Source organism: Grampus griseus (assembly GCF_964374135.1).
Source record: "Grampus griseus genome assembly, chromosome: 4".
NCBI classification, from domain to species: Eukaryota; Metazoa; Chordata; class Mammalia; order Artiodactyla; family Delphinidae; genus Grampus; species Grampus griseus.
Genome location: NC_138997.1, coordinates 116,643,819 through 116,669,963, shown reverse-complemented (window position 1 = coordinate 116,669,963; position 26,145 = coordinate 116,643,819). Strand labels below are relative to the sequence as shown.

The following is a 26,145-nucleotide window of genomic DNA, read 5'->3' as shown; positions in this document are numbered from 1 at the left end:
CATAACGCGGAGCGGCTGGGCCCATGAGCCATGGCCGCTGAGCCTGCGCGTCCGGAGCCTGTGCTCCGCAACGGGAGAGGCCACAACAGTGAGAGGCCCGCGTACCGCAAAAAAAAAAAAAAAAATGATAATTTTCTTTGGCATCTCTACTTACTTCTTCAATTCACCCTCTGATTTTAGATTTCCAAATTTGTCCGCAGTAATAATTTTATCCAATAGCGTAGGATAACTACAGTACTCACTGCAATGATATTGGAAAGGTTTTTCCTTGGAGAGGTATTATAATGTATATTTGGTCTTAAATACTGTGTTATATTGACTTTAAAATGTAAAATGAAAAATTTGAAATGCAAGAGGGCCATCTTGTGGTGATCGTAGCAACTCAGAAAGTTTTAAAAATTGAAACTTTTTCTGTAAAGAATCGAGGTTGGGGGGAAGGGAAGAATCATATTTTCTGATACATATTATGGCAGCTGGAAAAATGTTTGCAGCCTACTAATTATTTTATATATTTTACTTGGTTTTGTCTTTACTTGGCAAATTCTTTTTCCACAGTGTAGTGTCACTATTCTATCGTGTCCTCAGTGGCAGATAATTTGATTACACCTGTGGGTTTTTTTTTTTTTTTTTCTTGGCCATGCTGCATGGCTTGTGGGATCTTAGTTCCCTGACCAGGGATTGAACCCGGGCCCTTGTCAGTGAAAGCGTGGAGTCCTAACCAGTGGAGCGTCAGGGAATTCCCTATACCTGTGTTTGCCTTGATAGTTACATAGTCTCAGGACGCTTAGATGCCTCTCTCTGGTCAAGAGTTTGTGGGGGAAAAATTGTATTTGATACTCTGTTCATCAGGGTTGAATATTCTTTGTCATTTTTCATTTTAGGTGATATAAATTGTTGAATGACCACTGATTATTTTCTGGACCTGACTATATAATTTCAGAAGAAACAATGAAAAGCCAAGAATTTATTGTAAGTCTTACCAGTTTTCACTATTTCCTTTTTTCTTCCTTCTTTCCATGTTTCACAAATGTCTTGCCAGATTTAGCAAAAAAACCTAAAATAAATTAAAAAAAACCAAAAACCCAAACCTAAAAGAAGGGCACTCAGTTGAAATTGAATTTCAGATAAACAGTGAATAATTTTTTAGTATTAAGTATGTATGTCCCAAATATTGCCCTATATTGTGTCTGGCAACCCTACACATTGGTTATACAAAGTCCTTTGGAACAAATTCTTTGGAAGTTTGGGACCAGGAAATAATTTCTTTCTCTTGAAGGACTGGCATGACTCTTCTAGATTAGTGGTTCTTAACCTGTTTGGTCTCAGGACCCTTTTATACTCTTAAAAATTATTGAGGACCCCAAAGAATTTTTGATTATGGGCCTTATATCTAGTGCTGTCTTTCATATTAGAAATTATAATGGAAATTTTTAAAATGTTTATTAATTCATTAAAAATAATAAGCCCATTACATTTAACATAGATTACATTTTTAATGAAAAGTTTATGGTCCAATAACAACAGAAACGTATTGTAAAGAGTAGCCATGCTGTGCATTTTTTGCAAATCCCTTTAATATTTGACTTAATAGAAGCCGCTAGATTCTCAGATCTGCTTCTGCGTTCATTCGGAAATTGAATCTTGCAATATTGCATATATATAACCTTGGGAGCTTCTACTAAGTACATGATCAAAGGAGTGAGATTGAGATACATACAACATCATGAAAATAGTTCTGACTTCACAGACCCCTGAAAAAGTCTTGAGGGGGACACCTCCAGGAGTCTCTGTACTCCTGGACTTTGAGAACTGTACAATTTTTTCCATCCCACAGATGACTAGGAAGCTCAAAATAGTTTTTGTTGCTCAGTTAACTTTTCAGTTTCTTCCTTAAGTTTTACCTCTCCTTTCTCCCCTCCCTTGCCTTTTGCTACCAGGTATTTTTTGTTGTTGGTGTTTGTTGTTATTGTTATGATATCTGTGCTTTTATTTTGATAAAAGATGTCTTCAATATTTTTTGTAGGTAGGAAGGGTATAAAAATATATACATTTAATACTTGTAAATAGAAACCATTTCTTTCCTTTGTACTTTTGGAAATAAGGTACTATATACTCATCAAAAGATGAAGAAGTCAAAAGTGTGGCAAGATGGAATTCTGAAGATCACTCACTTAGGAAACAAAGTAAGTGCATAGCAGTTGACTATGGAGTCTAAGAGTTGGGTTCTTGCCTTTTGATTGAATATTAAGAAAACTCTGGAGATGATAAAATCTTAGATATGTCCATAAGCTGATGTGATATGAAAACAGAAGTTGTCAAATGATTCCCATACCACAGTGATTCATTTGTGCATTATAAAAGTTCAGTTAATACTATTTAACTGGGCTTCCCTGGTGGCGCAGTGGTTGAGGGTCTGCCTGCCGATGCAGGGGATGCGGGTTCGTGCCCCGGTCCGGGAGGATCCTACATGCCATGGAGCGGCTGGGCCCGTGGGCCATGTCCGCTGAGCCTGCGCGTCCGGAGCCTGTGCTCCGCAGCGGGAGAGGCCACAACAGTGAGAGGCCTGCGTGCCGCAAAAAAAAAAAAAAAAAACTATTTAATTTCTTCAGATTTTTTTAAAATTAGATTTTCTATGAAACTTTTCAGGAATTTTAGCACACTTTTTTCTTTTGTTTTTTTAAATTTATTTATTTATTTATGGCTGCGTTGGGTCTTTGTTGCTGTGTGTGGGCTTTCTCTAATTGCATTGAGCGGGGGGCTACTCTTCACTGCAGTGTGTGGGCTTCTTACTGCAGTGGCTTCTCTTGTTGTGGAGCATGGGCTCTAGGCGCACGGGCTTCAGTAGTTGTGGTACGTGGGCTCAGTAGTTGTGGCTCACGGGTTCTAGAATGTGCAGACTCAGTAGTTGTGGCACACAGTCTTAGTTGGTCTGTGCCATGTGGGATCTTCCTGGATCAGGGCTTGAACCCATGTCCCCTGCATTGGCGGGCAGATTCTTAACCACTGTGCCACCAGGGAAGTCCTGGCACACTCTTTTTCTTTGCAGGTAATAAGAGTTTAACTATACAGAAAAAACTACTATTAAAATATATTTCTAGGGCTTCCCTGGTGGCGCAGTGGTTGAGAGTCCGCCTGCCGATGCAGGGGACACGGGTTCGTGCCCCGGTCCGGGAAGATCCCACATCCCGCAGAGTGGCTGGGCCTGTGAACCATGGCCGCTGAGCCTACGCGTCCGGAGCCTGTGCTCCGCAACGGGAGAGGCCACAACAGTGAGAGGCCCGCGTACCGCAAAAAAGAAAAAAACAAAAAACAAACAAACAAAAATATATATATTTCTAACATAATAATGCTCACAGTGTAATGGTACACACAGAGTTGACATACCATTTTAGAAAAGCTGCCAATTTCTGAAATTATGTATAGAATTCTTCTATTTTTGGATTTTCTTTGAATCTGTTATTTTATTATATGATCCTATCAGTCTTGAGAAAATTATTTACTAGGATAATCGTCAACCCTGCTAGATATGGTGATCCTTCCTTGGGTTTCCCACCCTGATTATCTCCATCTGTCAAATTTTCATGTTCTCCTCTTATCAGTTCTCGTGACCTTATTTAACACCCTTGTCTCTTCCATTCTTCACAACACTTCTTCATTTGACTTCTGTGACACCATGCTCTCCTGATGTTGCTTACTGCCCACTTCTGAGTATTTTCTGTGGGCTCATTCTCTTCCCATACTTAAAATTTTTAGTCAGGACTCAGGATTACATGCTCTTATATATAAAGATATATAAATTATCTCTGTCTCTCTCTCTTTGTTACTCCCTCTATGGAGAAGACAGAGATTTATTGTAAGGAATTGGCTTATGTGATCATGGAGGCTGACGAGTCCCACCATCTGTAGTTGGCAAGCTGGAGACCCAGGAGAACTAATAATGTGGTTTTAGTGTTTATGCCAACAGGCTTGAGACGCAGGAAGAGCCAGTATTTCAGTATGAGTCAGAAAGTAGGAAAAAACTGATGTCTCAGCTCAAAGACAGTCAGGCAGGAGGAGTTTTCTCTTACTTGGCTGTTGTGTTCTATATAGGCCCTCCACGGATGGGATGAGGCCCAGCCACAGAGCAATCTGCTGTAGTCATTTATTTTATTGAGGTATAGTTTTGACATTTAAGTTTCAGGTGTACAACTTAATGATTTGATATTTATATACATTGCAGAATGATCATAATAAGTCTACTTACCATCCATCACCATCCATAGTTAGAAAAATTCTTTTTCTTTTCTTTTCCTTGTGATGAGGGCTTTTAAGATTTACTCTCAGCAACTTTCAAATATACAATACAGTGTTACTAACTATAGTCACCATATTGTACATTATATCCCCATGACTTATTTATTTTGTAGTGGATATTTGTATCTTTTGACCCCCTTCACCCATTTGGCCCATCACCCTGTTTTGATTTCTTTAAAAAAAACTTATCAAGTGCTTACTGTGTACAGGCATAATGCTTTAAATGTATCAACTTACTTAGTCTTTATAAGTCCCGTATTAGTTACGTACTATTTTTATCTTTATTTTATTGATGATGAAGCTAAGGCTCAGAGAGATGAAGCCCATAGATCTCACAGCTAGAAAGTGGAGGAGTCGTTTATTAATTTAGATTTTTTGGCTCCAGAGCCCATGCCCTAACCATTCTATTGTTTCTTTTAATATTACTAATTTAAAAGAAGAACTTTATTATAGATGAGTTGATAACATATAGGACACATTGACAAGATTGTGGCCTCCTGAATGAAGCCAGCAGTTAAAGATCTCCATATTCTGTCCTTATTCTACATATCTATCACTCTGAAATTATCACTAAGAGAACATTTTTAATGTAGAAAGACTACTTATCATTTTTTAAATTAACATTTGATTTATTAAAACAGAAAAGTAGGAGTTCCCTGGTGGTCTAGTGGTTAGGACTCTGTGCTTTCACTCAGGTTCAATCCCTGGTTGGGGAATTAAGATCCCGCAAGCTGTGTGGCGTGGCCAAAGAAAATAAAATAAAAGAGATGGTAGGGAAGGAAATGAGTACTGTTCTTTAAAAACAAAAAAAAAAGAAACAACAAAAAACCAGAAAAGTAAAAGAAAAATTAGTTTTGCCTTAAGCCTTCAATTTCAGCTTACAGATCCTATTCAGTTTATAAACCTAGTTTAGTTTAACTTTTAGTTGAGTCCTAGCTTAATATTTAGTCAACTTAAGTCAAACAGGCTAGATACTTTTAAACTAATCCATTCACTGTCCAATGCTGTTCTGTAAAACTCTGGGGTTTTTTTTTGGGTGGTCTTCCTATTCAGTTAAGGCCAAGTCTTTAAAATCTTATAGTTTGTGTTATGTTAAAAAGACATATGATTGGATTCTGCCTGTCTTTCATGTCTTCTTTTGGCACAAAATCATAAGTATTAAGGTTATGCTAGTGGTATTATCCAACTTTATCTTCAACTATAGCTTATATTTATTGAGTGTCCATTATATACCTCACACTGATAGGTTACAGGAAAGCAAGATAAGTACAAGTTAGTCCCAGAGAGTTTTTCTATGATCCAGGAAAATTAATAATCTCATATCCTAACCCTTGTTCCCAAATCCAAACTGTAAACTGTAAACTATTGTTTACAGTATTTTTCTTGATAGTAATGCCTTTTCTCTATGTATTCAGATCCTTACTGTCAGGGTTATTCATCTTCCATTAACTGAGTAATCATTCAGTAAACATATATTGCTGCTGGGCAGTGGGAAAATTCAAATAAGACGTATGGAAGCAGTGTAGAAGAGCAGTTAATGTCAAATAGTCATTAGCCTGAATCCTGCTCTTCACTTACTAGATGTGTAATCTTGGCAAGTTATTTAGTCCCTCAAGGCGTATAGTCTCTTCTTTGTAAAATGGGGAAAATGATACTTCATAAAGTTTTCTTGAGGATTAAATAAGATAACAAACCTCTTAACGAAGTACCTGGCACATTTTAAGCATGCAATAAATAGTAACTGTTATAGTTTTTGTCTTCAAGGGAATTTTATCTAAGTGCCTAAGGATTAGAGTATATACAGAGATATGCTTAAGGGTCTATGAGATTACAAATGAGAGACATCAAAATTGGACTCTGGTTCAGAGAAGTCTTTCCAGATGAAGAGTATTTTTTTGAGTATTTGTTTTGTTTTGTAAACAAAATTGATAGGTCGGAAGGAGGGGAGCTGAAGATTGAAGATTGTGTCATTGCTGTAACGGTGTTGAGGTGTGGAACAGTGTGAAATATTTCTGGGGAATTATAAACAATTGACTCTGGCTGGAATGAAGGTCCCATGTAGGCAAACTGTAGAATACACAGCTAAAGAGGTAGGCAGGAGCCATATCATGAAGGACTTTGTGTGCTCAGCTTGAGGAGCCAGTGAAGAATTAGGAGTAGAAGAATGACATAATCATGTCTCTATTTTAGAAAGATCACTCTGGCAGCAATGTCTAACATACCTTTTAAGTTATGTAGGATGAAAGATTGGATTTCGGAAGACAGTTATAATAAAGAGGCTATAAAATAATGTAGATGAAAAGTGATGGGGGTCTGACTAAGGAGGCCTTAGCACTGACAATGGAGAGAAAGGATGATTAGAGAGAAATTGTGAAAATATTATAGAATCTTAAGGTCTTGGATATGGAAGGTGAAGAGAATCCAGAATGACTTCAGGTTTCTGTATTATGATTATGGTATTGAGTGAGATAGGATATCTGAAAAAGAAAAGCAAGTTTAGGGGGAACAATGAAGATTTACAGTTTCATTTTGAACATACCAAATTTTCAGTGTCATCAAAACACTCAAGTAATTGGCGATAGGGACCTGGAACTCAGGAAACAGTTTTGGGCTACTGATGCAGATTGGGAGTACTTGGCATTTAGATGATATTTGAAGCTCCTGGAGTGGATTCGTTCATTCATTTATTTAACAAATACTTTTTGAGCACCTGTTAGGAGTTACACACTGTTCTAGCAGATGTAGCAGGTAACAAAACAGTTAAATCCCTGGCTTTGTGGAAATAACATGGTGGAGACAGACCAGTAAACTAAATGAAGATGTATGTCTAGTGAGTTAGGCAAACAACAAGTAGAGTGAGCAAGGGTAAGAATGAAGATAAAGAGGACTATGTAGGCCTTATTGGCTAATGTAGGGACTTTTGTCTTATTCTTTGGGAGCTGTGGAGACATTTGAGCAGAAGTGTGACATGAATTTTGTGCATAATATGCTCAGGGATGGAGAATAGAATGTAAAGAGTAGAGAAGAAAAGGTAGGAGACCTTAGAAATACCAAAATTTTTAACTGCTTTATTGAGATATAATTCACACATTTTTCATTACACCCATTTAAAGTATACAACTCAATATATTCACAGAGTTTTGCAACTATTACTGCAGTCTAATTTTAGAATATTTTTGTCACCCCCAGGAAGAAATACCATAAAGGCACTACTCAGTCCTAATCTACTTACTGTCTCGACACATTTGTGTATCCTGGACTATTCACATGAATGGAATGATACAATAAGTGGTCTTTTGCGAATGACTTCTTTCATTTAGCATGTTTTCAAGGTTCATCCATGTTGAAGCATGTACCAATACTTTATTCCTTTTTATTGCTGAATAATATTCTACTTTATGGATATATCCCACTTTGTTTATCCATTCATCAATTGATGAACTTTTTTGAGTTGTTCCTACTTTTTGGTATTATGAACAATGCTGCTCTGAACATTTGTATGCAACTTTTTCTGAAAACATGTTTTCATTTCTCTGTACGTATATCGTACTTAGGACTGGAATTGCTGGATCATGTGGTAACTCTGTGTTCAATCTTTTAAGGAACTGCTAACTATTATCCAAAGTGATGGAAACAGCAATGTTTAAGGGACTAGTAGAGAAGCCGCTATGAAAAATGGCTAGAGAGCTAGAGAGACACGAGGAGAAAGCCAGAAAATGACAATCACCTTGGTTTCCTTTTTCTCCCATATCCTGCATGTTCGATAAGTTTTACTCTTTATGCCTCTTATACAATTGTCTTATCCCAGTGCTAATGACTTATTTCAAACTCTAATTATCTCCTTGATCCTTCATATCACACCATTACAATAATCTCTTTACTGATCGTGTTTCCTGTTTTGCCTCCTGTAACTCATTCCAATTCTGTCTTCTCCCTGATTCCATTCCAAGATTCTCCTGGTAGGGAATAAGTTGTTGAATTTATGTGTATGCCTTTGCTCTTTTGCACACACTGAATGGATGCTTAGAAAACATTTGAGATAGATGCACTTTCTAATCCAAGTTTACAAAGTGGGTAATCCTTTCAGTACATGATTTACTTATATAACAATTTTTGATTTGCTTTGAAGATGTTTAAGAAAAGTGGAATTGTGTTGTGTCCCTTTTTAACATTTTTAACACTTTTTTTGTTTTAATATAGGCAATTCTATACGATGACAAAGGAGAATGTTTGGAGAGTTTATTTCTTAAGTGCCTTGAGGTATTTTAATTTATCTTATTTTTAAGTTATTGTTAAATCTTAATTCCTTTGTGAATATTGTTAAATAGTATAGTAATGGTACTAATACTAGTAATTATAGCTAGTATTTATTGAACATTTATTATTAGCCAGACTCTGCTAAAAGCTTTTAGGTATTTTTTCATTTAACCTTTATACAACCCTGTGATTTTTTTTTTTTTTTTTTTGCGGTACGCAGGCCTCTCACTGTTGTGGCCTCTCCCGTTGCGGAGCACAGGCTTCAGACGCGCAGGCTCAGTGGCCATGGCTCACAGGCCCAGCTGCTCCGCGGCATGTGGGATCTTCCCGAACCGGGGCATGAACCCGTGTCCCCTGCATCAGCGGGCTGACTCTCAACCACTGCACCACCAGGGAAGCCCGGACCCTGTGATTTTTATAGATTAGGAGTATAGTGCTGAAAGTTTAAATAACTTGCCCATGCTTATAGAGTTAAAGTGGTAAGGCTGAGATTTGAACCCAGAAAGTGACTCTAAATCTATTATGTGGTTTTGATAAGCAGAGACCTACAGTGGGATATATTTTGTGAAATTATTCCTATTTAAAATATTTTCTCAAATATTTATTCCATGTTTTCCTCTGTTGGAAAATGGAAGGGAATATTTTAGTGTAAAGATTAAGGATATTAGAATTTGTTTGTTCTTGGTTTATTTCCCACTTTCACATACTTCCTAGCTAACCTAACCTCTCTGTGTTCAGCTTCTCGGCTGTCAAATGTAGACCGGAGACAGCCTACTCAGTTGGTGGGAAAGTTAGAAATAGCTTAGGCAAAGTGCTTAGCAGTTTAGTACAGTGATTTTCAAAGTACTAAAATGCATACATATTCTTATTATCACTGTGTTGATTTTGGCCATGGTACTTAACCTGTTTTTAAATTTTATGACAGTAGTGGTTGTGGAATTTTTATACTTACCAAAAGAGGGTCTTGGAGAAGCACTGTTTTAGTAGATACTTAGTGATGGTAATGACTGTTGTTATTATTTCATTTAAAATTATTTCATGAGTAAAGATTGAGCACATTATCTGTGATAATACACAGATTTTGTATATTATCAACTAGGTTGATAATCTTGTGTTTATGCTGCAGTCAGAAGTGGTCGCAAGTGCTGTATTTGTTAATTAAAGTGATTAAAAATTCTCTCTTGGGAATATGATTAAGAACTAACAATTAATAATTTGTGATAATTATGAGTATGTATGTAATTCACATTAATTTATAAAGATATATATATAACTGATTAATAACTTTAATTGTTTTTTAATTAATTTTTTTTAGCTGCATTGGGTCTTTGTTGCTGCGCACAGGCTTTTTCTAATTGTGGCGAGCGGGGGCTACTCTTCATTGCGGTGCGCGGGCTTCTCATTGCAGTGGCTTCTCTTGTTGCGAAGCACAGGCTCTAGGTGCGCAGGGTCAGTAGTTGTGGCTCATGGGCTCTAGAGCGCAGGCTCAGTAGTTGTGGCACATGGGCTTACTTGCTCTGCGGCATGTGGGATCTTCCCGGACCAGGGCTCAAATCCGTGTTCCCTGCATTGGCAGGCAGATTCTTAACCACTGCACCACCAGGGAAGTCCCTAATAGCTCTAATTTAAAAATTACATTTAGATTTATGAATTCTAGGTGAATTGAGAGGAGGCATCTTTTCCTTGCTTGTCTTTGTATCCTCGACATGTAACAAAAGTTCTCACATAGGTTCCTAATATGTATTTTTTTTAGTATAAATTTATTTATTTATTTTTCGCTGTGTTGGGTCTTCGTTGCTGCGCACGGGCTTTCTCTAGTTGCGGTGAACGGGGGCTACTCTTTGTTGCGGTGCACGAGCTTCTCGTTGAGGTGGCTTCTCTTGTTGCAGAGCATGGGCTCTAGGCATGAGGGCTTCAGTAGTTGTGGCTCACGGGCTCTAGAGTGCCGGCTCAGTAGTTGTGGCGCACGGGCTTAGTTGCTCTGCGGCATATGGGATCTTCCCGGACCAGGGCTTGAACCCGTGTCCGCAGCATGACCAGGCAGATTCTTAACCACCGCACCACCGGGGAAGTCCCCCTAATATATATTGTTGAATAAACAAATTAGTGATTTTTTTTTGTTGTATTACTTTTTTTTGTTCTTGTTGATAGTTAACTAGTGCATAGTAATCAATAATTTAGTTACTGATTCATTCATTCAACAACTATTTATTGAATATCCATTGTGTCTTTGCTTGTGCTAGAAGCTTATTGGAACACATAGGTAATCAAATAATTAGATGTATATGATCTTGATGTTAATTCTTTAAAATTTAGGTGAAACCTGGAGATGATTTAGAAAGTGATCGATACTTAATCACAGTTGAGGAGGTTAAAGTTACTGGAAGCACAGCTGTCAAACAGGATGTTGTTAAAGAAGCACCAGCATTGAATTCAAAGAGGTTTATATCTTCTGGCCGGTCCCTTGGGTGTCAGCCTGCTGGTTTAAAAAGGAAGTTTGCTGTAAGTTTCTCTGTTGAAAATAATAAATCAATATATATTTATAAAATTGTTTTAAGAAGTAGTGAATTGTGAAGCTATTGTACTGTATGATTAAAACAGTGCTTCATAGTATATGCTTAGGTAGGAAGGAAGTAAACATTAATCTTAATACAAATGAGTGTTTGTATTTTAGCTTAGCAAACTTTATATCTTAATTATTACCTTGTAAAACATCCACATTCCTTTTTCTTTTTTTTTTTTTAGTCAGTTCATTTTACATTTTCTTTATAGGATATAGAACAGCTAATAATTGTTTAATATTTTTAGGGTTTTCAAGGACCGCGTCAAGTGCCAAAGAAAATGGTTATTACAGAAAATAATGAATCGGCTGTTTCATTTGAAGCTAAGAAGCCTGGTCCTATTTTTCTTCCTCCATTCTACAGCACACCTCCTTTGTTTTCTACATTTGGCAAGAAAGATATAAATAATATACCAACAGACCCTGAGAACATTGTCACTTACAAGAACAGAGAGAGAAATGGCATACCTTTTTCTTCACTTGTCTCTACTTCGTCCTTCAAGGTTAACCCAGAAATGCTATGTGAAGAAAATTATTTTTGCTCTCCTGTCAGTTTTGTAAATAAGCATTCAGATTCTTTACTGACCAATGAGCCCATGAAAAGAGATAGTTTGGTATCTCACTGTTTAGGAGTTTCACAAAATATTAGAAGCAAAGCCCAAATATTAGCTCTTCTGAAGTCCAAATCAACTAGTATGTCTAAGGAACTAAATTCTGAGATTACAGGACATTTCCCTCAGATGCAACCACAAGGAAGTTTAAAAATTCCTACTAAACCAAAGTGCTTAATTGAACAAGAAGAGTATGCTGAGGTGAAGAGCACAGAAAGTTTACACTACCAGCATCAATCAGAAAATACCATGAGAAATAAAAGCCGGTGGGCCATGTATTTATCCTCACAGAGTTCGCCTATACATTCCTCTACGGTAGATGGAAATGATATAGGAAAAAAACCCAAGGCCCAAGTTGGTAATTTAAACTTGAAAGACCTTTTGGTGCAAAAAAGGATACAGTTCTTTGAAACAGGTGCTGAAAATGGAAAAAACTATAACGAAGACAAGCCAGTAGATGATAATGATCAGACCTGGGATCAAGAAGGAAAATTAGAAATTCCTTCATTCTGTGATAGCAGCAGCTTACCAGTTACCTGTAGTAACGCAGAAAATGATGGCTTTTTATCAGAATCTGACATTCAAAAAAATAATAAAAGACCTCTTAATCAAAATGACCAGATGGGCATAAAAGGGTCAATTCTCATTAGAAAAAAAGCTCAGGAGATAGATATACGTGGAACACCAGAAAAGGAGTATAAACATCTACAAATTGAATCTTCACTAAGTAACAATTCTGGGATCTCTGATGATAATACGGACATATTTTCTAAAAGTAGTACTAATAATGAACTCCTTAATAATATTCATGAACCTATGAGTAATGTAACACAGCCACTTGTGGAGGTCACATTTAATCTAAAGAATTTTGAAACCAGTGACACTGAGGAGGAATCAGAGGAAAGCAACAGAATTTCCCAGGATTCAGAGGGTTGGGTGAAAGAAACTTTGGTTAATGACGGCAATTCAAGATGTGAGAATATAAGCTGTAAAGAAGTTGGCAGTGAACACTTGCCTCTCTTAACGTCTACTGGGGACAAACTATCAGAGACATTTCCCATGAAAGAGATTCTGCCATCACAGTTTTGTGATAAAACGTGTGTAGGTTTTGACAGAGGACCTTGGAAAGCTGGAAACACTGGAAAAGAAATAGAGGAGGAGTGGAGTGACACATTAAGCAATTTTGACTCATCCTTAGAGTGGACTGATGATGTATATGCAGAAAATAATGAAGGCAGTAATAAATCTATTAGTGCTTCATTCCCAAATAAATCTGAAAGTATAAACACGAATTTACATATTCCTCATTTTTTAAACATAGCCACTCATCAGAATCCTGAAAAAAACCTATTTTCAGAACAGGCTCAGCCTCGGCCTTTTATTATGGGAAGTGACTTGGACAAAAATTCCAAACAGGTTTTACCATTAACCTCTAGCAGTGACAACAGTATCCAGCTATTAAATGCCAGTCAGATTCACTCTGAAGAATGTATTGCACTTGATAAATCACATACCCAAGTTTCCAATTCTTTGTTTTACCCTTTGGGAAAAAAACATCCTATTTCCAAAGACACAGAATCACATGTTCCTGAATCTGAAGACTTGGGAAGGACTAGAAGTTTACCCCAGGACCATATTGATGTAGAAACTGCTGGAGAAAGCAAACAATACTGGAATAATCCTAGACATTCTTCAGAACTTTCCAGATTAGTAAATAGCATTTCCCTATTAAAATCATTGTCTGAACACAGTACGGCTTTGGAAGGCTTGGAAGTATTGAAAAAGAGGAATACCGCTTTTAAACAACAAGGAACTCGGCAGACCGATGAGCCAGATAGCAATCCTGAAGGTTAGAATGTCATGTCTGTTTTGGATTGTTCTCTTTATAGTTCAAAGGATGAGGAGATATTTGCTCTGGAGGCTACATTAAGAATTACATGGTATTTAAATAGGTAATACATGTACTTGATAAAATCAACTGTAATAGAGGATAATATAGTGAAAAGTAAGTCTCCTTCCTACCACAGCCCTTCAGTCCACTCAGAATTAGCAGTCTTCTTCCAGAGTATTCTTTCAAAAATATGTTATGTGTATATAAGCATATATAGGCACATATAAGCAAATATGTGTGTGTGTGTTATAATCCATTCCTGTCGTTATACATTTTTGGTCATGTGCTAGGAGATACTTTTTTAAGAAAAACGTCATGAGCTCATATTGATATCTCTAACTCCAGTTCTAAACCACAGGATTCTTCCTTTCTTCCCTTCATTCCATAATTGTGTTTCTTTATTCTCAGAGTGGAAAGGGTCCTGGTGCCCAGCAGCATCAGTATATTTACTTCCTCAATTCTATGGTGTGCACCAAATGGTTTCCAAATTGTTAAACCAATATCACTACTGGCAAAAAAATTTGTAAAGCTTACAAATTCCTTGGAGTTTTTCTTTGTTTCCATTTTTTTTTAAACTGGTTGTGTTTTGTTTCTTTGTTTGTGTTTAGAGTATATCCTGAGAGTATAGAGTTGGAGTATTATGTTCCAAAGTTATTGGGTACTTTTTTTTCTTTACCGTGATTATGTTATCATTTGATATATAGTTAAGTTCATCGTCTATATTTCGTATGAGGATATAGTTGATTTATTCTTTAAAAAATTTTTTTTTCTGACTATGTAGAATATTAACTGAGTACAAAAATCAAAACTGTATAAAGACATATACTCAGATTCCTTCCTTATGCCTTCCATCCTATTCCTACCTGCTGTAGGTAACCAATATATCATACTTGTGGTCTGGTTTTTATTTTTTACTTTTTTGCAAAAATAGACACCTCCCGGTATAAATTCTTGTTTCCCTTTATTCAACATAAGATACTGTGCTCTGTATTCTTTAGCACCTTGATTCTTTTCACTTAATAATATATCCTGGAAATCACTACCTATCACTTCATAGGACTCATCCTCATTTTATTTGTTTATAGCTATATAATATTTTACTGTGTGGATGAACCATCATTTTTGCAACCAGTCTCCAGTATTTTGCTATTGCAAATAATGTGACAATAAGTAACTTTATATATCTGTATCTATATAACTGTATGGACTTTTTGCATGTTACTGCAGGTATGTCTTCAGGGCAAATTCCTAGCAGTAAGGTTGTTGGGTAAAGTTGTGTCTTTGTTAGATACTTCAAAATTCTCTTGAAGGAATCATACCATTTCTCATTCCCACCAATAATGTATGAGAGTGCCTGTTTCTCCATAGCATTGCCAGTAGAGTATTTTGCCAAGCTTTTGAATTTTTACCAATCTAATAGATGAGAAATGAGAGTGTATTTTAAATTTGTATTTCTTTCACTACAAGTGAAATTGAGCTTTTCATATGTTTAAGCATCATTTGTATGTCTTTTTTCATGAATAGTCTGCTCTACTCTTTTGTCCAGTCTTTTGATGGTTGTTGGTCTTTTATTCTCTTTTACTTGGAAGAGCTCTTTATGTATTAGAAATAGCAGCCCTTTATCTATGTTGCAGATATTTTCTTTCAGTATGTCATTGATTGGTCTTTTGACTTGGCTTGTGGAACGTTGCCAGTAGCATTTTTTTTTAAGAAAAATAATATTATAGGACATAAATATTATGTACACATGAATGTGAATGAACAGTGTACTCAAAAGTTAAAATTGAACTCTTCTTTGAATATCTCAAGGAATCCCTGAGAAAAATAGGAATAAATTATTGTACCTAGTAAAATGTTTCTTTCAAATGTAGTTAAATATGATGACTATTATTACAGTTTATTTTCTTTTTTTAAAAAATAAGTTTATTTATTTATTTTTGGCTGCATCAGGTCTTCGTTGCTGCTTGTGGGCTTTCTCTAACTGTGGCAAGTGGGGGGCTACTCTTCGTTGTGGTGCGCGGGTTTCTCATTGTGGTTTCTTCTGTTGCGGAGTACGGGTTCTAGGCATGCAGGCTTCAGCAGTTGTGGCATGCAGGCTCGGTAGTTGTGGATCACGGGCTCTAGAGCGCAGGCTCAGTAGTTGTGACGCATGGGCTTAGTTGCTCCGCGGCATGTGGGATCTTCCCGGACTGGGGCTGGAACCTGTGTCCCCTGCATTGGCAGGCGGATTCTTAACCATTGTGCCACCAGGGAAGTCCCTACGGTTTATTTTCTAAAAAATTAAAAATAAGAAGAAACCTATTGAAAAATAAATATGGGTAGATGTAGTTATGCAATGTCATATAAGGATATAAATTCCTAATATGAAGGTTTAGAAATTACAGAATTTAGTTTTGGGAAATTTATTCTTTTTTCTCATCAAGTTGGAAAAGAGGATTACAGTTGATTCTCATTATTTGTGGTGGTTGTGTTCTATAAAGTTACCAAACAGTGGATTAGTGAAAAATAGGCCATTGCTTTTTGGAGAAATGCAGGGTTAGGTTCCTTCAAACCTCTGGTCAGAACATTTTCATCAACTGATCAGTACAAAACCTTGTTTTATGTGTGTTTTCATTTAAAGATTCCTTGTTTAATATATATTGGTGATCGATTAACACTGAACTTATGACCAATAGCACTGTAACTAACTCATGCCTGAATGAAACTTACCACGTGTTTCCTACATAAGGGACGTCAGAGCCTTCTTGCACTTAGGAACACTGGGCAGCACTATGCTTAGGGAACATTTTAAATAGCAAAGTCACCAATAAAAAGCCCCCAAATATGAAAAATGTACTAAATAGATCACAAGAAGGACACTTGTTTGTAGCATGAGGGCTGGAATTAGAAGGCAGAATGTCGCCTTGTTCTACCTCAGCTGGGAATGTGCATGTCAAGCAACTCACTTTTTGTAGCTCTGCATGTCTGCAGATGACCTCAGAAACACAGTATTGATTTGGGGGTTACAAATAAATTTTAGCAAGTAGGCGGAATCTGTGAATAATGAGGATTGACTGTATTTTCTGACATAAATATATTTCTCTAAAAATGATTAAGTTGGTTTTCTTGAGACAATTTGAGAATTGGAATTATTTTTATTGGAATATAGCAAATGACTTCATGGATTTTAATACAGAATTAGAAAAGAATCTGTTTTACCACCATTTTAGAATGTGTGAAAGTGTTAAAAAACATTTTCTCCATTATCTTCAAGTTTTCGTGAGATGGCTGGATATATTTTAGAAATGTTAATTTAGAATTTTATTCTTAAGTGAAGGCAGTAAAGGGAAAAATAATTTTCATCCAGTGCCTTTTTAAAATTCCTTTTATAAATAACCTCAAGTTCCAAAATCCACTTATTTTTGTTTCATTTGGTATAGTCTGAATGTTTACAGGAAAATAATGAAACCAAAAGTAACAATTGGCAAAAAGTGAAGTTTGCACTGGATATGGCTTTTTTTCTTAAGTTATTGAATTTTTTAAAATTAATTAATTATTTTTTGGCTGCGTTGGGTCTTCGTTGCTGTGCGCGGCCTTTTCTCTAGTTGTGGCGAGCGGGGGCTACTGTTCGTTGCAGTGCATGGGCTTCTCATTGTGGTGGCTTCTCCTGTTGCAGAGCACGGGCTCTAGGCGCGCGGGCTTTAGTAGTTGCAGCACGCGGGCTCAGTAGTTGTGGCTCACAGGTTCTAGAGTGCAGGCTCAGTAGTTGTGGCACACGGGCTTAGTTGCTCCATGGCGTGTGGGATCTTCCTGGACCAGGGCTTGAACCCGTGTTTCCTGCATTGGCAGGCAGATTCTTATCAACTGCACCACCAGGGAAGCCCCATGGCTATTTTTTTAAACGGTAGTTATCACTAAAATTATAGTCTTATTGGTGACTTTGCAAGAAACTGAGATTATTGAATTTCTTTTAAGGGAAAAATCCCAATTTAAACAGATACCTGATAAGGTGGTTTGGCCTAGCCACCCTGTCCTCCTTTTTTTTTTCCTTTATGCACTTTCCTTTCTTTCTTTTTTTTTTCCTTTTTTCCTTTAACATCTTTATTGGAGTATAATTGCTTTACAGTGTTGTGTTAGCTTTTGCTGTATAACAGAGTGAATCAGCTATATGCATATGTATATCCCCATATCCCTTCCCTCTTGCGTCTCCCTCCCACCCTCCTTATCCCACCCCTCTAGGGTGTAGCACAGCACCGAGCTGATCTCCCTGTGCTATGCAGCTGCTTCCCACTAGCTATCTATTTTACATTTGGTAGTGTATATATGTCATTGTTACTCTCTCACTTTGTCCCAGCTTACCCTGCCCCCTCCCCATGTCCTCAAGTCCATTCTCTACATCTGCATCTTTATTTCTGTCCTGCCCCTAGGTTCATCAGAACCATTTTTTTTTCTAGATTCTATATATATGCGTTAGCATACTGTATTTGTTTTTCCCTTTCTGAGTTACTTCACTCTGTATGACCAACTCTAGGTCCATCCACCTCACTACAAATAACTCAATTTTGCTTCCTTTTATGGCTGAGTAATATTCCATTGTATATATGTGCCACATCTTCTTTATCCATTCATCTGTTGATGGACACTTAGGTTGCTTCCATGTCCAGGCTGTTGTAAATAGTGCTGCAATGTATATTGTGGTACATGACTCTTTTTGAATTACGGTTTTCTTAGGATATATGCCCAGTAGTGGGATTGCTGGGTCGTATGGTAGTTCTATTTTTAGTTTTTTAAGGAAACTCCATACTGTTCTCCTTAGTGGCTATATGAATTTACATTCCCACCAACAGTGCAAGAGGGTTCCTTTTTCTCCGCAACCTCTCCAGCATTTATCATTTGTAGGTTTTTTGATGATGGCCATTCTGACTGATGTGAGGTGTAACCTCACTGTAGTATTTTTGTTTGTTTGTTTGTTTGTTTTTTTGTGGTACGTGGGCCTCTCACTGCTGTGGCCTCTCCCGTTGCGGAGCACAGGCTCTGGATGCGCAGGCTTAGCGGCCATGGCTCATGGGCCCAGCCGCTCCGCGGCATGTGGAATCTTCCTGGACCATGGCACGAACCCGTATGCCCTGCATCAGTGGCGGACTCTCAACCACTGCGCCACCAGGGAAGCCCTGGATTGGATTGTTTGTGTTTCTGATATTGAGCTGTATGAGCTGCTTGTAAATTTTGGAGATTAATCCGTTGTCAGTTGCTTCATTTGCAAATATTTTCTCCCATTCTGAGGGTTGTCTTCGTCTTCTTTATTTTTTCCTTTGCTGAGCAAAAGCTTTGAAGTTTCATTAGGTCCCATTTGTTTATTTTTGTATTTATTTCCATTTCTGTAGGAGGTGGGTCAAAAAGGATCCTGTTATGTTTTTTTGTTTTCTTTGTGGTACGCAGGCCTCTCACTGTTGCGGCCCCTCCCGTTGCGGAGCACAGGCTCCGGAGGCGCGGTCTCAGCGGCCATGGCTCGTGAGCCCAGCCACTCCACAGCATGTGGGATCCTCCTGGACTGGGGCACGAACCCGTGTCCCCTGCATTGGCAGGCGGACTCTCAACCACTGCGCCACGAGGGAAGCCCCCCTTGTTATGTTTTATGTCATAGAGTGTCCTGCCTACATTTTCCTCTAAGAGTTTTATAGGGTCTGGCCTTACATTTAGGTCTTTAATCCATTTTGAGTTTATTTTTGTGTATGGTGTTAGGGAGTGTTCTAATTTCATTCTTTTACATGTAGCTGTCCAGTTTTCCCAGCACCACTTATTGAAGAGGCAGTCTTTCCTCTATCGTATACTCTTGCCTCCTTTATCAAAGATAAGGTGACCATATGTGTGTGGGTTTATCTGTGGGCTTTCTATCCTGTTCCATTGATCACTGTTTCTGTTTTGTGTCAGTACCATACTGCCTTGATTACTGTAGCTTTGTAGTATAGTCTGAAGTCTGGGAGCCTGATTCCTCCAGCTCTGCTTTTCTTAAGATTGCTTTGGCTATTCGGGGTCTTTTGTGTTTCCCTACACATTGTGAAAATTTTTGTTCTAGTTCTGTAAAAAATGCCATTGGTAGTTTGATAGGGATTGCATTGAATCTGTAGATTGCTTTGGGTAGTATAATCATTTTCACAATGTTGATTCTTCCAATATAAGAACATGGTATATCTCTCCATCTGTTGGTTTCATCTTTAATTTCTTACATCAGTGTCATAGTTTTCTGGATACAGGTCTTTTGTCTCCTTGAGTAGGTTTATCCTAGGTATTTTATTCTTTTTGTTGCAGTGGTAAATGGGAGTGTTTCCTTAAATTCTCTTTCAGATTTTTCATAATTAGTGTATAGGAATGAGAAAGATTTCTGTGCCCTAATTTTGTATCCTGCTACTTTACCAAATTCATTGATTAGCTCTAGTACTTTTCTGGAAGTATCTTTAGGATTCTCTATGTATAGTATCATGTCATCTGCAACAGTGGCAGTTTTACTTCTTCTTTTCTGAACTGGATTCCTTTTATTTTTCTTATCTGATTGCTTTGGCTAAAACTTCCAAAACTATGTTGAATAATAATGGTGAGAGTGGGCAACCTTTTCTTGTTACTGATCTTAGAGGAAATGGTTTCAGTTATTCACCATTGAGAATGATGTTGGCTGTGGGTTTGTCATATATGGCCTTTATTATGTTGAGGTAGGTTCCCTCTGTGCCTAGTTTCTGGAGAGTTTTTATCATAAATGGGTGTTGAATTTTGTCAAAAGCTTTTTCTGCATCTATTGAGATGATCATATGGTTTTTTTCCTTCATTTGTTAATATGGTGTATCACGTTGATTGATTTGCATATATTGAAGAATCCTTGCATTTCTGGGATAAACCCCATTTGATCATGGTGTACGATCCATTTAATGTGCTGTTGGATTCTGTTTGCTAATTTTTTGTTGAGGATTTTTGCATCTGTGTTCATCAGAGATATTGGCCTGTAGTTTTCTATTTTTGTGACATTTTTGTCTGGTTTTGGTATCAGGGTGATGGTGGCATAGTAGAATGAGTTTGAGAGTGTTCCTCCCTCTGCTATATTTTGGAAGAGTTTGAGAAGGATGGGTGTTAGCTCTTCTCTAAATGTTTGATAGAATTTGCCTGTGAAGCCATCTGGTCCTGGGCTTTTGTTTGTTGGAAGATTTTTATTTATTTATTTTTTGTGGTACGCCGGCATCTCACTGTTGTGGCTTCTCCCGTTGTGGAGCATAGGCTCCAGATGCGCAGGCTCAGCGGCCATGGCTCATGGGCCCAGCTGCTCCACGGCATGTGGGATCCTTCCGGACCGGGGCACGAACTCGCGTCCTCTGCATCGGCAGGCGGACTCTCAACCACTGCGCCACCACAGAAGCCCCCTGTTGGAAGATTTTTAATCACAATTTCAATTTCAGTGCTTGTGATTGGTCTATTTATATTTTCAGTTTCTTCCTGGTTCAGTCTCAGAAGGTTGTGCTCTTCTAAGAATTTGTCCATTTCTTCCAGATTTTCCATTTTTTTGGCACATAGTTGCTTGTAGTAATCTCTCACAATCCTTTGTATTTCTGCAGTGTCAGTTACTTCTCCTTTTTCATTTCCAATTCTGTTGATTTGAGTCTTCTCACATTTTTTCGTGATGAGTCTGGCTAATGGTTTATCAATTTTGTTTATCTTCTCAAAGAACAAGCTTTTAGTTTCATTGATCTTTGATGTTTCCTTCATTTCTTTTTCATCTGTTTCTGATCTGATCTTTATGATTTCTTTCCTTCTGCTAACTTTGGGGTTTTTTTGTTCTTTCTCTAATTGCGTTAAGTATAAGGTTAGGTTGTTTATTTGAGTATTTTCTTGTTTCTTGAGGTAGGATTGTATTGCTATAAACTTCCCCCTTAGAACTGCTTTTGCTGCATACCATAGCTTTTGGGTTTTTGTGTTTTCATTGTCATTTGTTTCTAGGTATTTTCTGATTTCCTCTTTGATTTCTTCAGTGATCTCTTGGTTATTTAGTACTGTATTGTTTAGCCTCCATGTGTTTGTATTTTTTACAGTTTTTTTTTTCCTGTAATTGATATCTAGTCTCATAGCGATGTGGTTGGGAAAGATACTTAATATGATTTCAGTTTTCTTAAATTTAGTAAGGCTTGATTTGTGACCCAGAATATGGTCTGTCCTGGAGAATGTTCCATGAGCACTTGATAAGAAAGTGTATTCTGTTGTTTTTGGATGGAATGTCCTATAAATATCAATTACGTCCATCTTGTTTAATGTGTCATTTAAAGCTTGTGTTTCCTTATTTATTTTCATTTTGGATGATTTGTCCATTCGTGAAAGTGAGGTGTGAAAGTCCCCTACTATTATTGTGTCACAGTCGATTTCCCCTTTTATGGCTGTTAGCATTTGCCTTGTGTATCGAGGTGCTCCTATGTTGGGTGCATACATATTTACAATTGTTATATCTTCTTGGATTGATCTCTTGATCATTGTGTAGTGTCCTTCCTTGTCTCTTGTAACATTCTTTATTTTAAAGTCTATTTTATCTGATATGAGTATTGCTACTCCAGCTTTCTTTTGATTCCCATTTGCATGGAATATCTTTTTCCATCCCCTCACTTTCAGTCTGTATGTGTCCCTAGGTCTGAAGTGGGTCTCTTGTAGACAGCATATATACGGGTCTTGTTTTTGTATCCATTCAGCCAATCTGTGTCTTTTGGTTGGAGCATTTAATTCATTTACATTTAAGGTAATTATTGATATATATGTTCCTATTACCATTTTCTTAATTGTTTTGGGTTTGTTTTTGTAGATCTTTTCCCTCTCTTGTATTTCCTGCCTAGAGAAGTTCCTTTAGCATTTGTTGTAAAGCTGGTTTGGTGGTGCTGAATTCTAATAACTTTTGCTTATTTGTAAAGGTTTTAATTTCTCCATCGAATCTGAAAGAGATCCTTGCTGGGTAGAGTAATCTTGGTTGTAGGTTTTTCCCTTTCATCACTTTAAATATGTCCTGCTACTCCCTTCTGGCTTGCAGAGTTTCTGCTGAAAGATCAGCTGTTAATCTTATGGGGATTCCCTGTATGTTATTTGTTGCTTTTCCCTTCCTGCTTTTAATATTTTTTCTTTGTATTTAATTTTTGATAGTTTCATTAATATGTGTCTCGGTGTGTTTCTCTTTGGGTGTATCCTGTGGGTGGTACTCTCTGCTTCCTGGACTTGATTGACTATTTCCTTTCCCATGTTAGGGAAGTTTTCGACTAATCTCCAAATATTTTCTCAGACCTTTCTCAGAACGCTGAGTTCCCCCCATCCTCCTTTCCATTCTGTAGGCTTGCCAGCTTTTTCTGTCTCAGAGTCTTTACACTTGTTCTGCCTTTCCCCTGAACACCTTTACCCCTGCATAGCTAGTTTTTTCTTGTCTTCAGGTTTCAGCATAAATGTTACTTCCTGTGAGAGATCTCTTCAGGTCATCCTGCTAGCGTTACTCTCTCTCATTTCACCCTGTGTTATGAAACCCTTTTGTATTACAATCTGAATTTATTTATCTTCTGTGTCCCTTTCTTTTCAAGGGATCTTGTTTGTTTTGTTCACTGCTGTTTCCCCAGTGCCTGGCATACTGTATTTTGGAAATAATTGTTATATTCCTTGTTTCACTCAGTTTTAGATATAAGTTTTTAAAAATTTTAGAGCACTACTATATTTATGATGAATAAGATAATTGGATTTTGTCCATTCTAGCTAGGAAACCATTGACTGCAGTAGTTTCACAAGCTATACCAAAGTCTTCTCATCTGAACCAGGATCCTCAACAGGTACATATTTTTCTGTCAGTATATTTATTATTTTGATATAGAATGTTCTATAATTTGTAATGATACTATAGAAATACAGGAGTCTGAAGCTATGTTGGTTCATGACCTCTCCTGTATCTTAGTGATTTTTTTTATTGCATTGCTTGGCCAAAAGAAACCTAGCAGTTCCTTTTATTTAGTTAGTAGTATTAAAAACTTAGTAATTTGTTAAGCATTTTGTCCTTTTTTTCCAGTGTTATTGAGATATAATTGACCATATAACATTGTATTAGTTTAAGATGTACAACATAATGATTTGATATATGCATATATTGTGACATGGTTATGATAAGCATTTTATTTTTAAATAAACACAGTTACTAATGGAATGCATGCACCTGTTGGGCACTGTGCAACTTCTCAAAGCTTGGAATAGATTCAGTTTCTGGGTCCACATTGATTTTTGTATGGCAATTGATTTTTATCATAGCCATTTCCTAAAACCCAGCTTCACAAAGATATGATGTCACTGACAGAAATGACGTGAAATCTGATGTTGAAACTGAACTACCTTGAGTTTGCAGTTTGTTCCGTTTCTGACAGATGTCTAATGACACTGTGTTTCCCTCAAATTTAAAATATCTTGTGGAGCCTCTGTTGAGTTCACTGTGGCACCCCAAAGTACCTTGTTATACCAGTTTGGGAACCATGGAAATAATATAAAAAGTAATAGTACTAATTAGGATGAAATGAAATTTTACAATAAGTTATCTAGGTTAGTGTTTCTCAGTGAAGATGCTTTTAGCACTTTTGAAGAGACAGTTCTTTCCTTGTTTCATTTACCCCCAGTTTGTATCATATTCTATTTTCCATGTTACTGTTTTTTTAATAATATCAATTTTTTCCTCCTTTTTTTTTAAATACAGAAAAAGGTAAAGAAAAAATAAAACTTACCATACCACCTGGAGATAATTACTATTAACATTTCCAGCATTTTTGGCCTAATTTAAAAATATGGTTAGATTGATAGGTACAAATAGTTTTATATCCTTTCTCCTTAATATCATATTGTATTTTCTCACATTATTAAGAACACTTACACATACCTTTTAAAGGTTACTTATCATTCCATCTCGTGGATATCCTTTGCTTTGGACAAACAGTTCCCTATTTTGGACATTTAGATCATTTCCAGCATTTTGCTTTTGTAAATAAAACTTTAGTAGATGTTTTTGCACATAAATTATTGTTTACGTTTAGTTATTTCCTTAGATTTGATTCTTAGAAATGGAACTGATAATTTGAGAGGCCAAGAACAACTTTCTTAGATTGTTGATATAAGTCAAATCAAAATATCTTAATGTTTTACAATATGAATATTTGTTTCATTTCATATTTACCAGTACTGAGATCTTTTAAAATTCTTCCTAAGTGAAATAGTATTTAATCAACACTTAGTTTTTATTTCTTTGATTATTAGTAATGGTGACCTTATATTTCTTACATCTAAAAAAATCTATATTTTATTTCTAAGTTACTATTACCTTTTGGCTTATCTTATATTAATGTTCTATTCCTAAGATGATGAAAGAAAATGAAGTTGAACCAAGTAAATCACTTCAGTCTTTGCAGGTGAGTTAACTTTTAAAATGTAACATAGCCAGAAATTGTATTCGTATATATAGGTATGGCATGTAATTATACGTTTGTATTCTATATTGCCAGTTTTCAAATTTATTTGTAATTAGTTACCCTTTTATACTCATTTAGATGAGCCTACTGTCTTGTGTAAGTGTCCTGTGTAGTCAGTAGAATTTGAGTAAATAACAAATATTTTATCATAAAGCTAATTTTTCAAACTTGCAAGCATTACCTAATCCAAGAATTGTCATTGACAATTACAACTGCATCTGCAGGCTCTGTTGCCTAGAACAGTACAAAATAAAACAAAATCCATTGTGGTGACTCAATCATTTTTCACCCTTATATTACAAGATCAAGTATAAAATAATGAACAGTCAGCAGCTGCTTACAAATGATCACATTCTTACTGGGTTTTTTTCACTTGAAAAAAATATGGTTTAGGGCTTCCCTGGTGGCGCAGTGGTTGAGAGTCTGCCTGCTGATGCAGGGGACACCGGTTCATGCCCTGGTCTGGGAGGATCCCACATGCCGTGGAGCGGCTGGGCCCATGAGCCATGGCCACTGAGCCTGTGCGTCTGGAGCCTCTGCTCCGCAGTGGGAGAGGCCACAACGGTGAGAGGCCTGCATACCGCAAAAAAAAACAAAACAGAAAAACAGAAAAAAACGTTTTCAACTTTTTCAAGTATAATTATCACAAAGTATAAATTGCAAATTAACACTATCACTGTTTTTCCCTCCAGGATGAGTTGCCATTTAAATAAATGTCATATATATATATATATATATATATATATATATATTTTTTAAATAAATGTCATATATTTTTAAAGCAAAATATTTTATAATCTCAAAATAATGAAAAAGGTCTTAGAATCTTTTGCAAAAAAAAAATTTAAATCTTTTTAGCATTAATATCAAAGTACATTTGTGTTTTTATAATAGCTTTCTTGCTACAACTCTCTGAATCAAACTCTTCATACACACCTAGTGATAGAAGGAACTTTCAAAACTTAAAATTAGGGTGCGCTTAATATTTAATGCCACCTTCACCTTATTGCTGTAAGTGTGATTAGTCACACAAAGCAAAGGAGCTAGAAGATACAA

General features: G+C 36.7%; 1 protein-coding gene across 1 annotated transcript in view; it reads left to right on the top strand.

Moving 5' to 3' along the window:
- Positions 1-26,145, top strand: part of ZGRF1 (zinc finger GRF-type containing 1) — a gene marked incomplete at its 3' end in the record, with an annotated part of 70,455 nt that overhangs the window by 2,528 nt on the left and 41,782 nt on the right. Inside the window, exons 2-8 of the mRNA XM_082653800.1 lie at positions 882-969; positions 2,103-2,183; positions 8,494-8,553; positions 10,867-11,052; positions 11,359-13,570; positions 23,345-23,418; positions 24,979-25,029. Of these exons, the coding sequence (XP_082509926.1) occupies positions 949-969; positions 2,103-2,183; positions 8,494-8,553; positions 10,867-11,052; positions 11,359-13,570; positions 23,345-23,418; positions 24,979-25,029 (2,685 nt within the window). The 5' untranslated portion in view covers positions 882-948. The remainder of the gene's footprint in view (positions 1-881; positions 970-2,102; positions 2,184-8,493; positions 8,554-10,866; positions 11,053-11,358; positions 13,571-23,344; positions 23,419-24,978; positions 25,030-26,145) is intronic.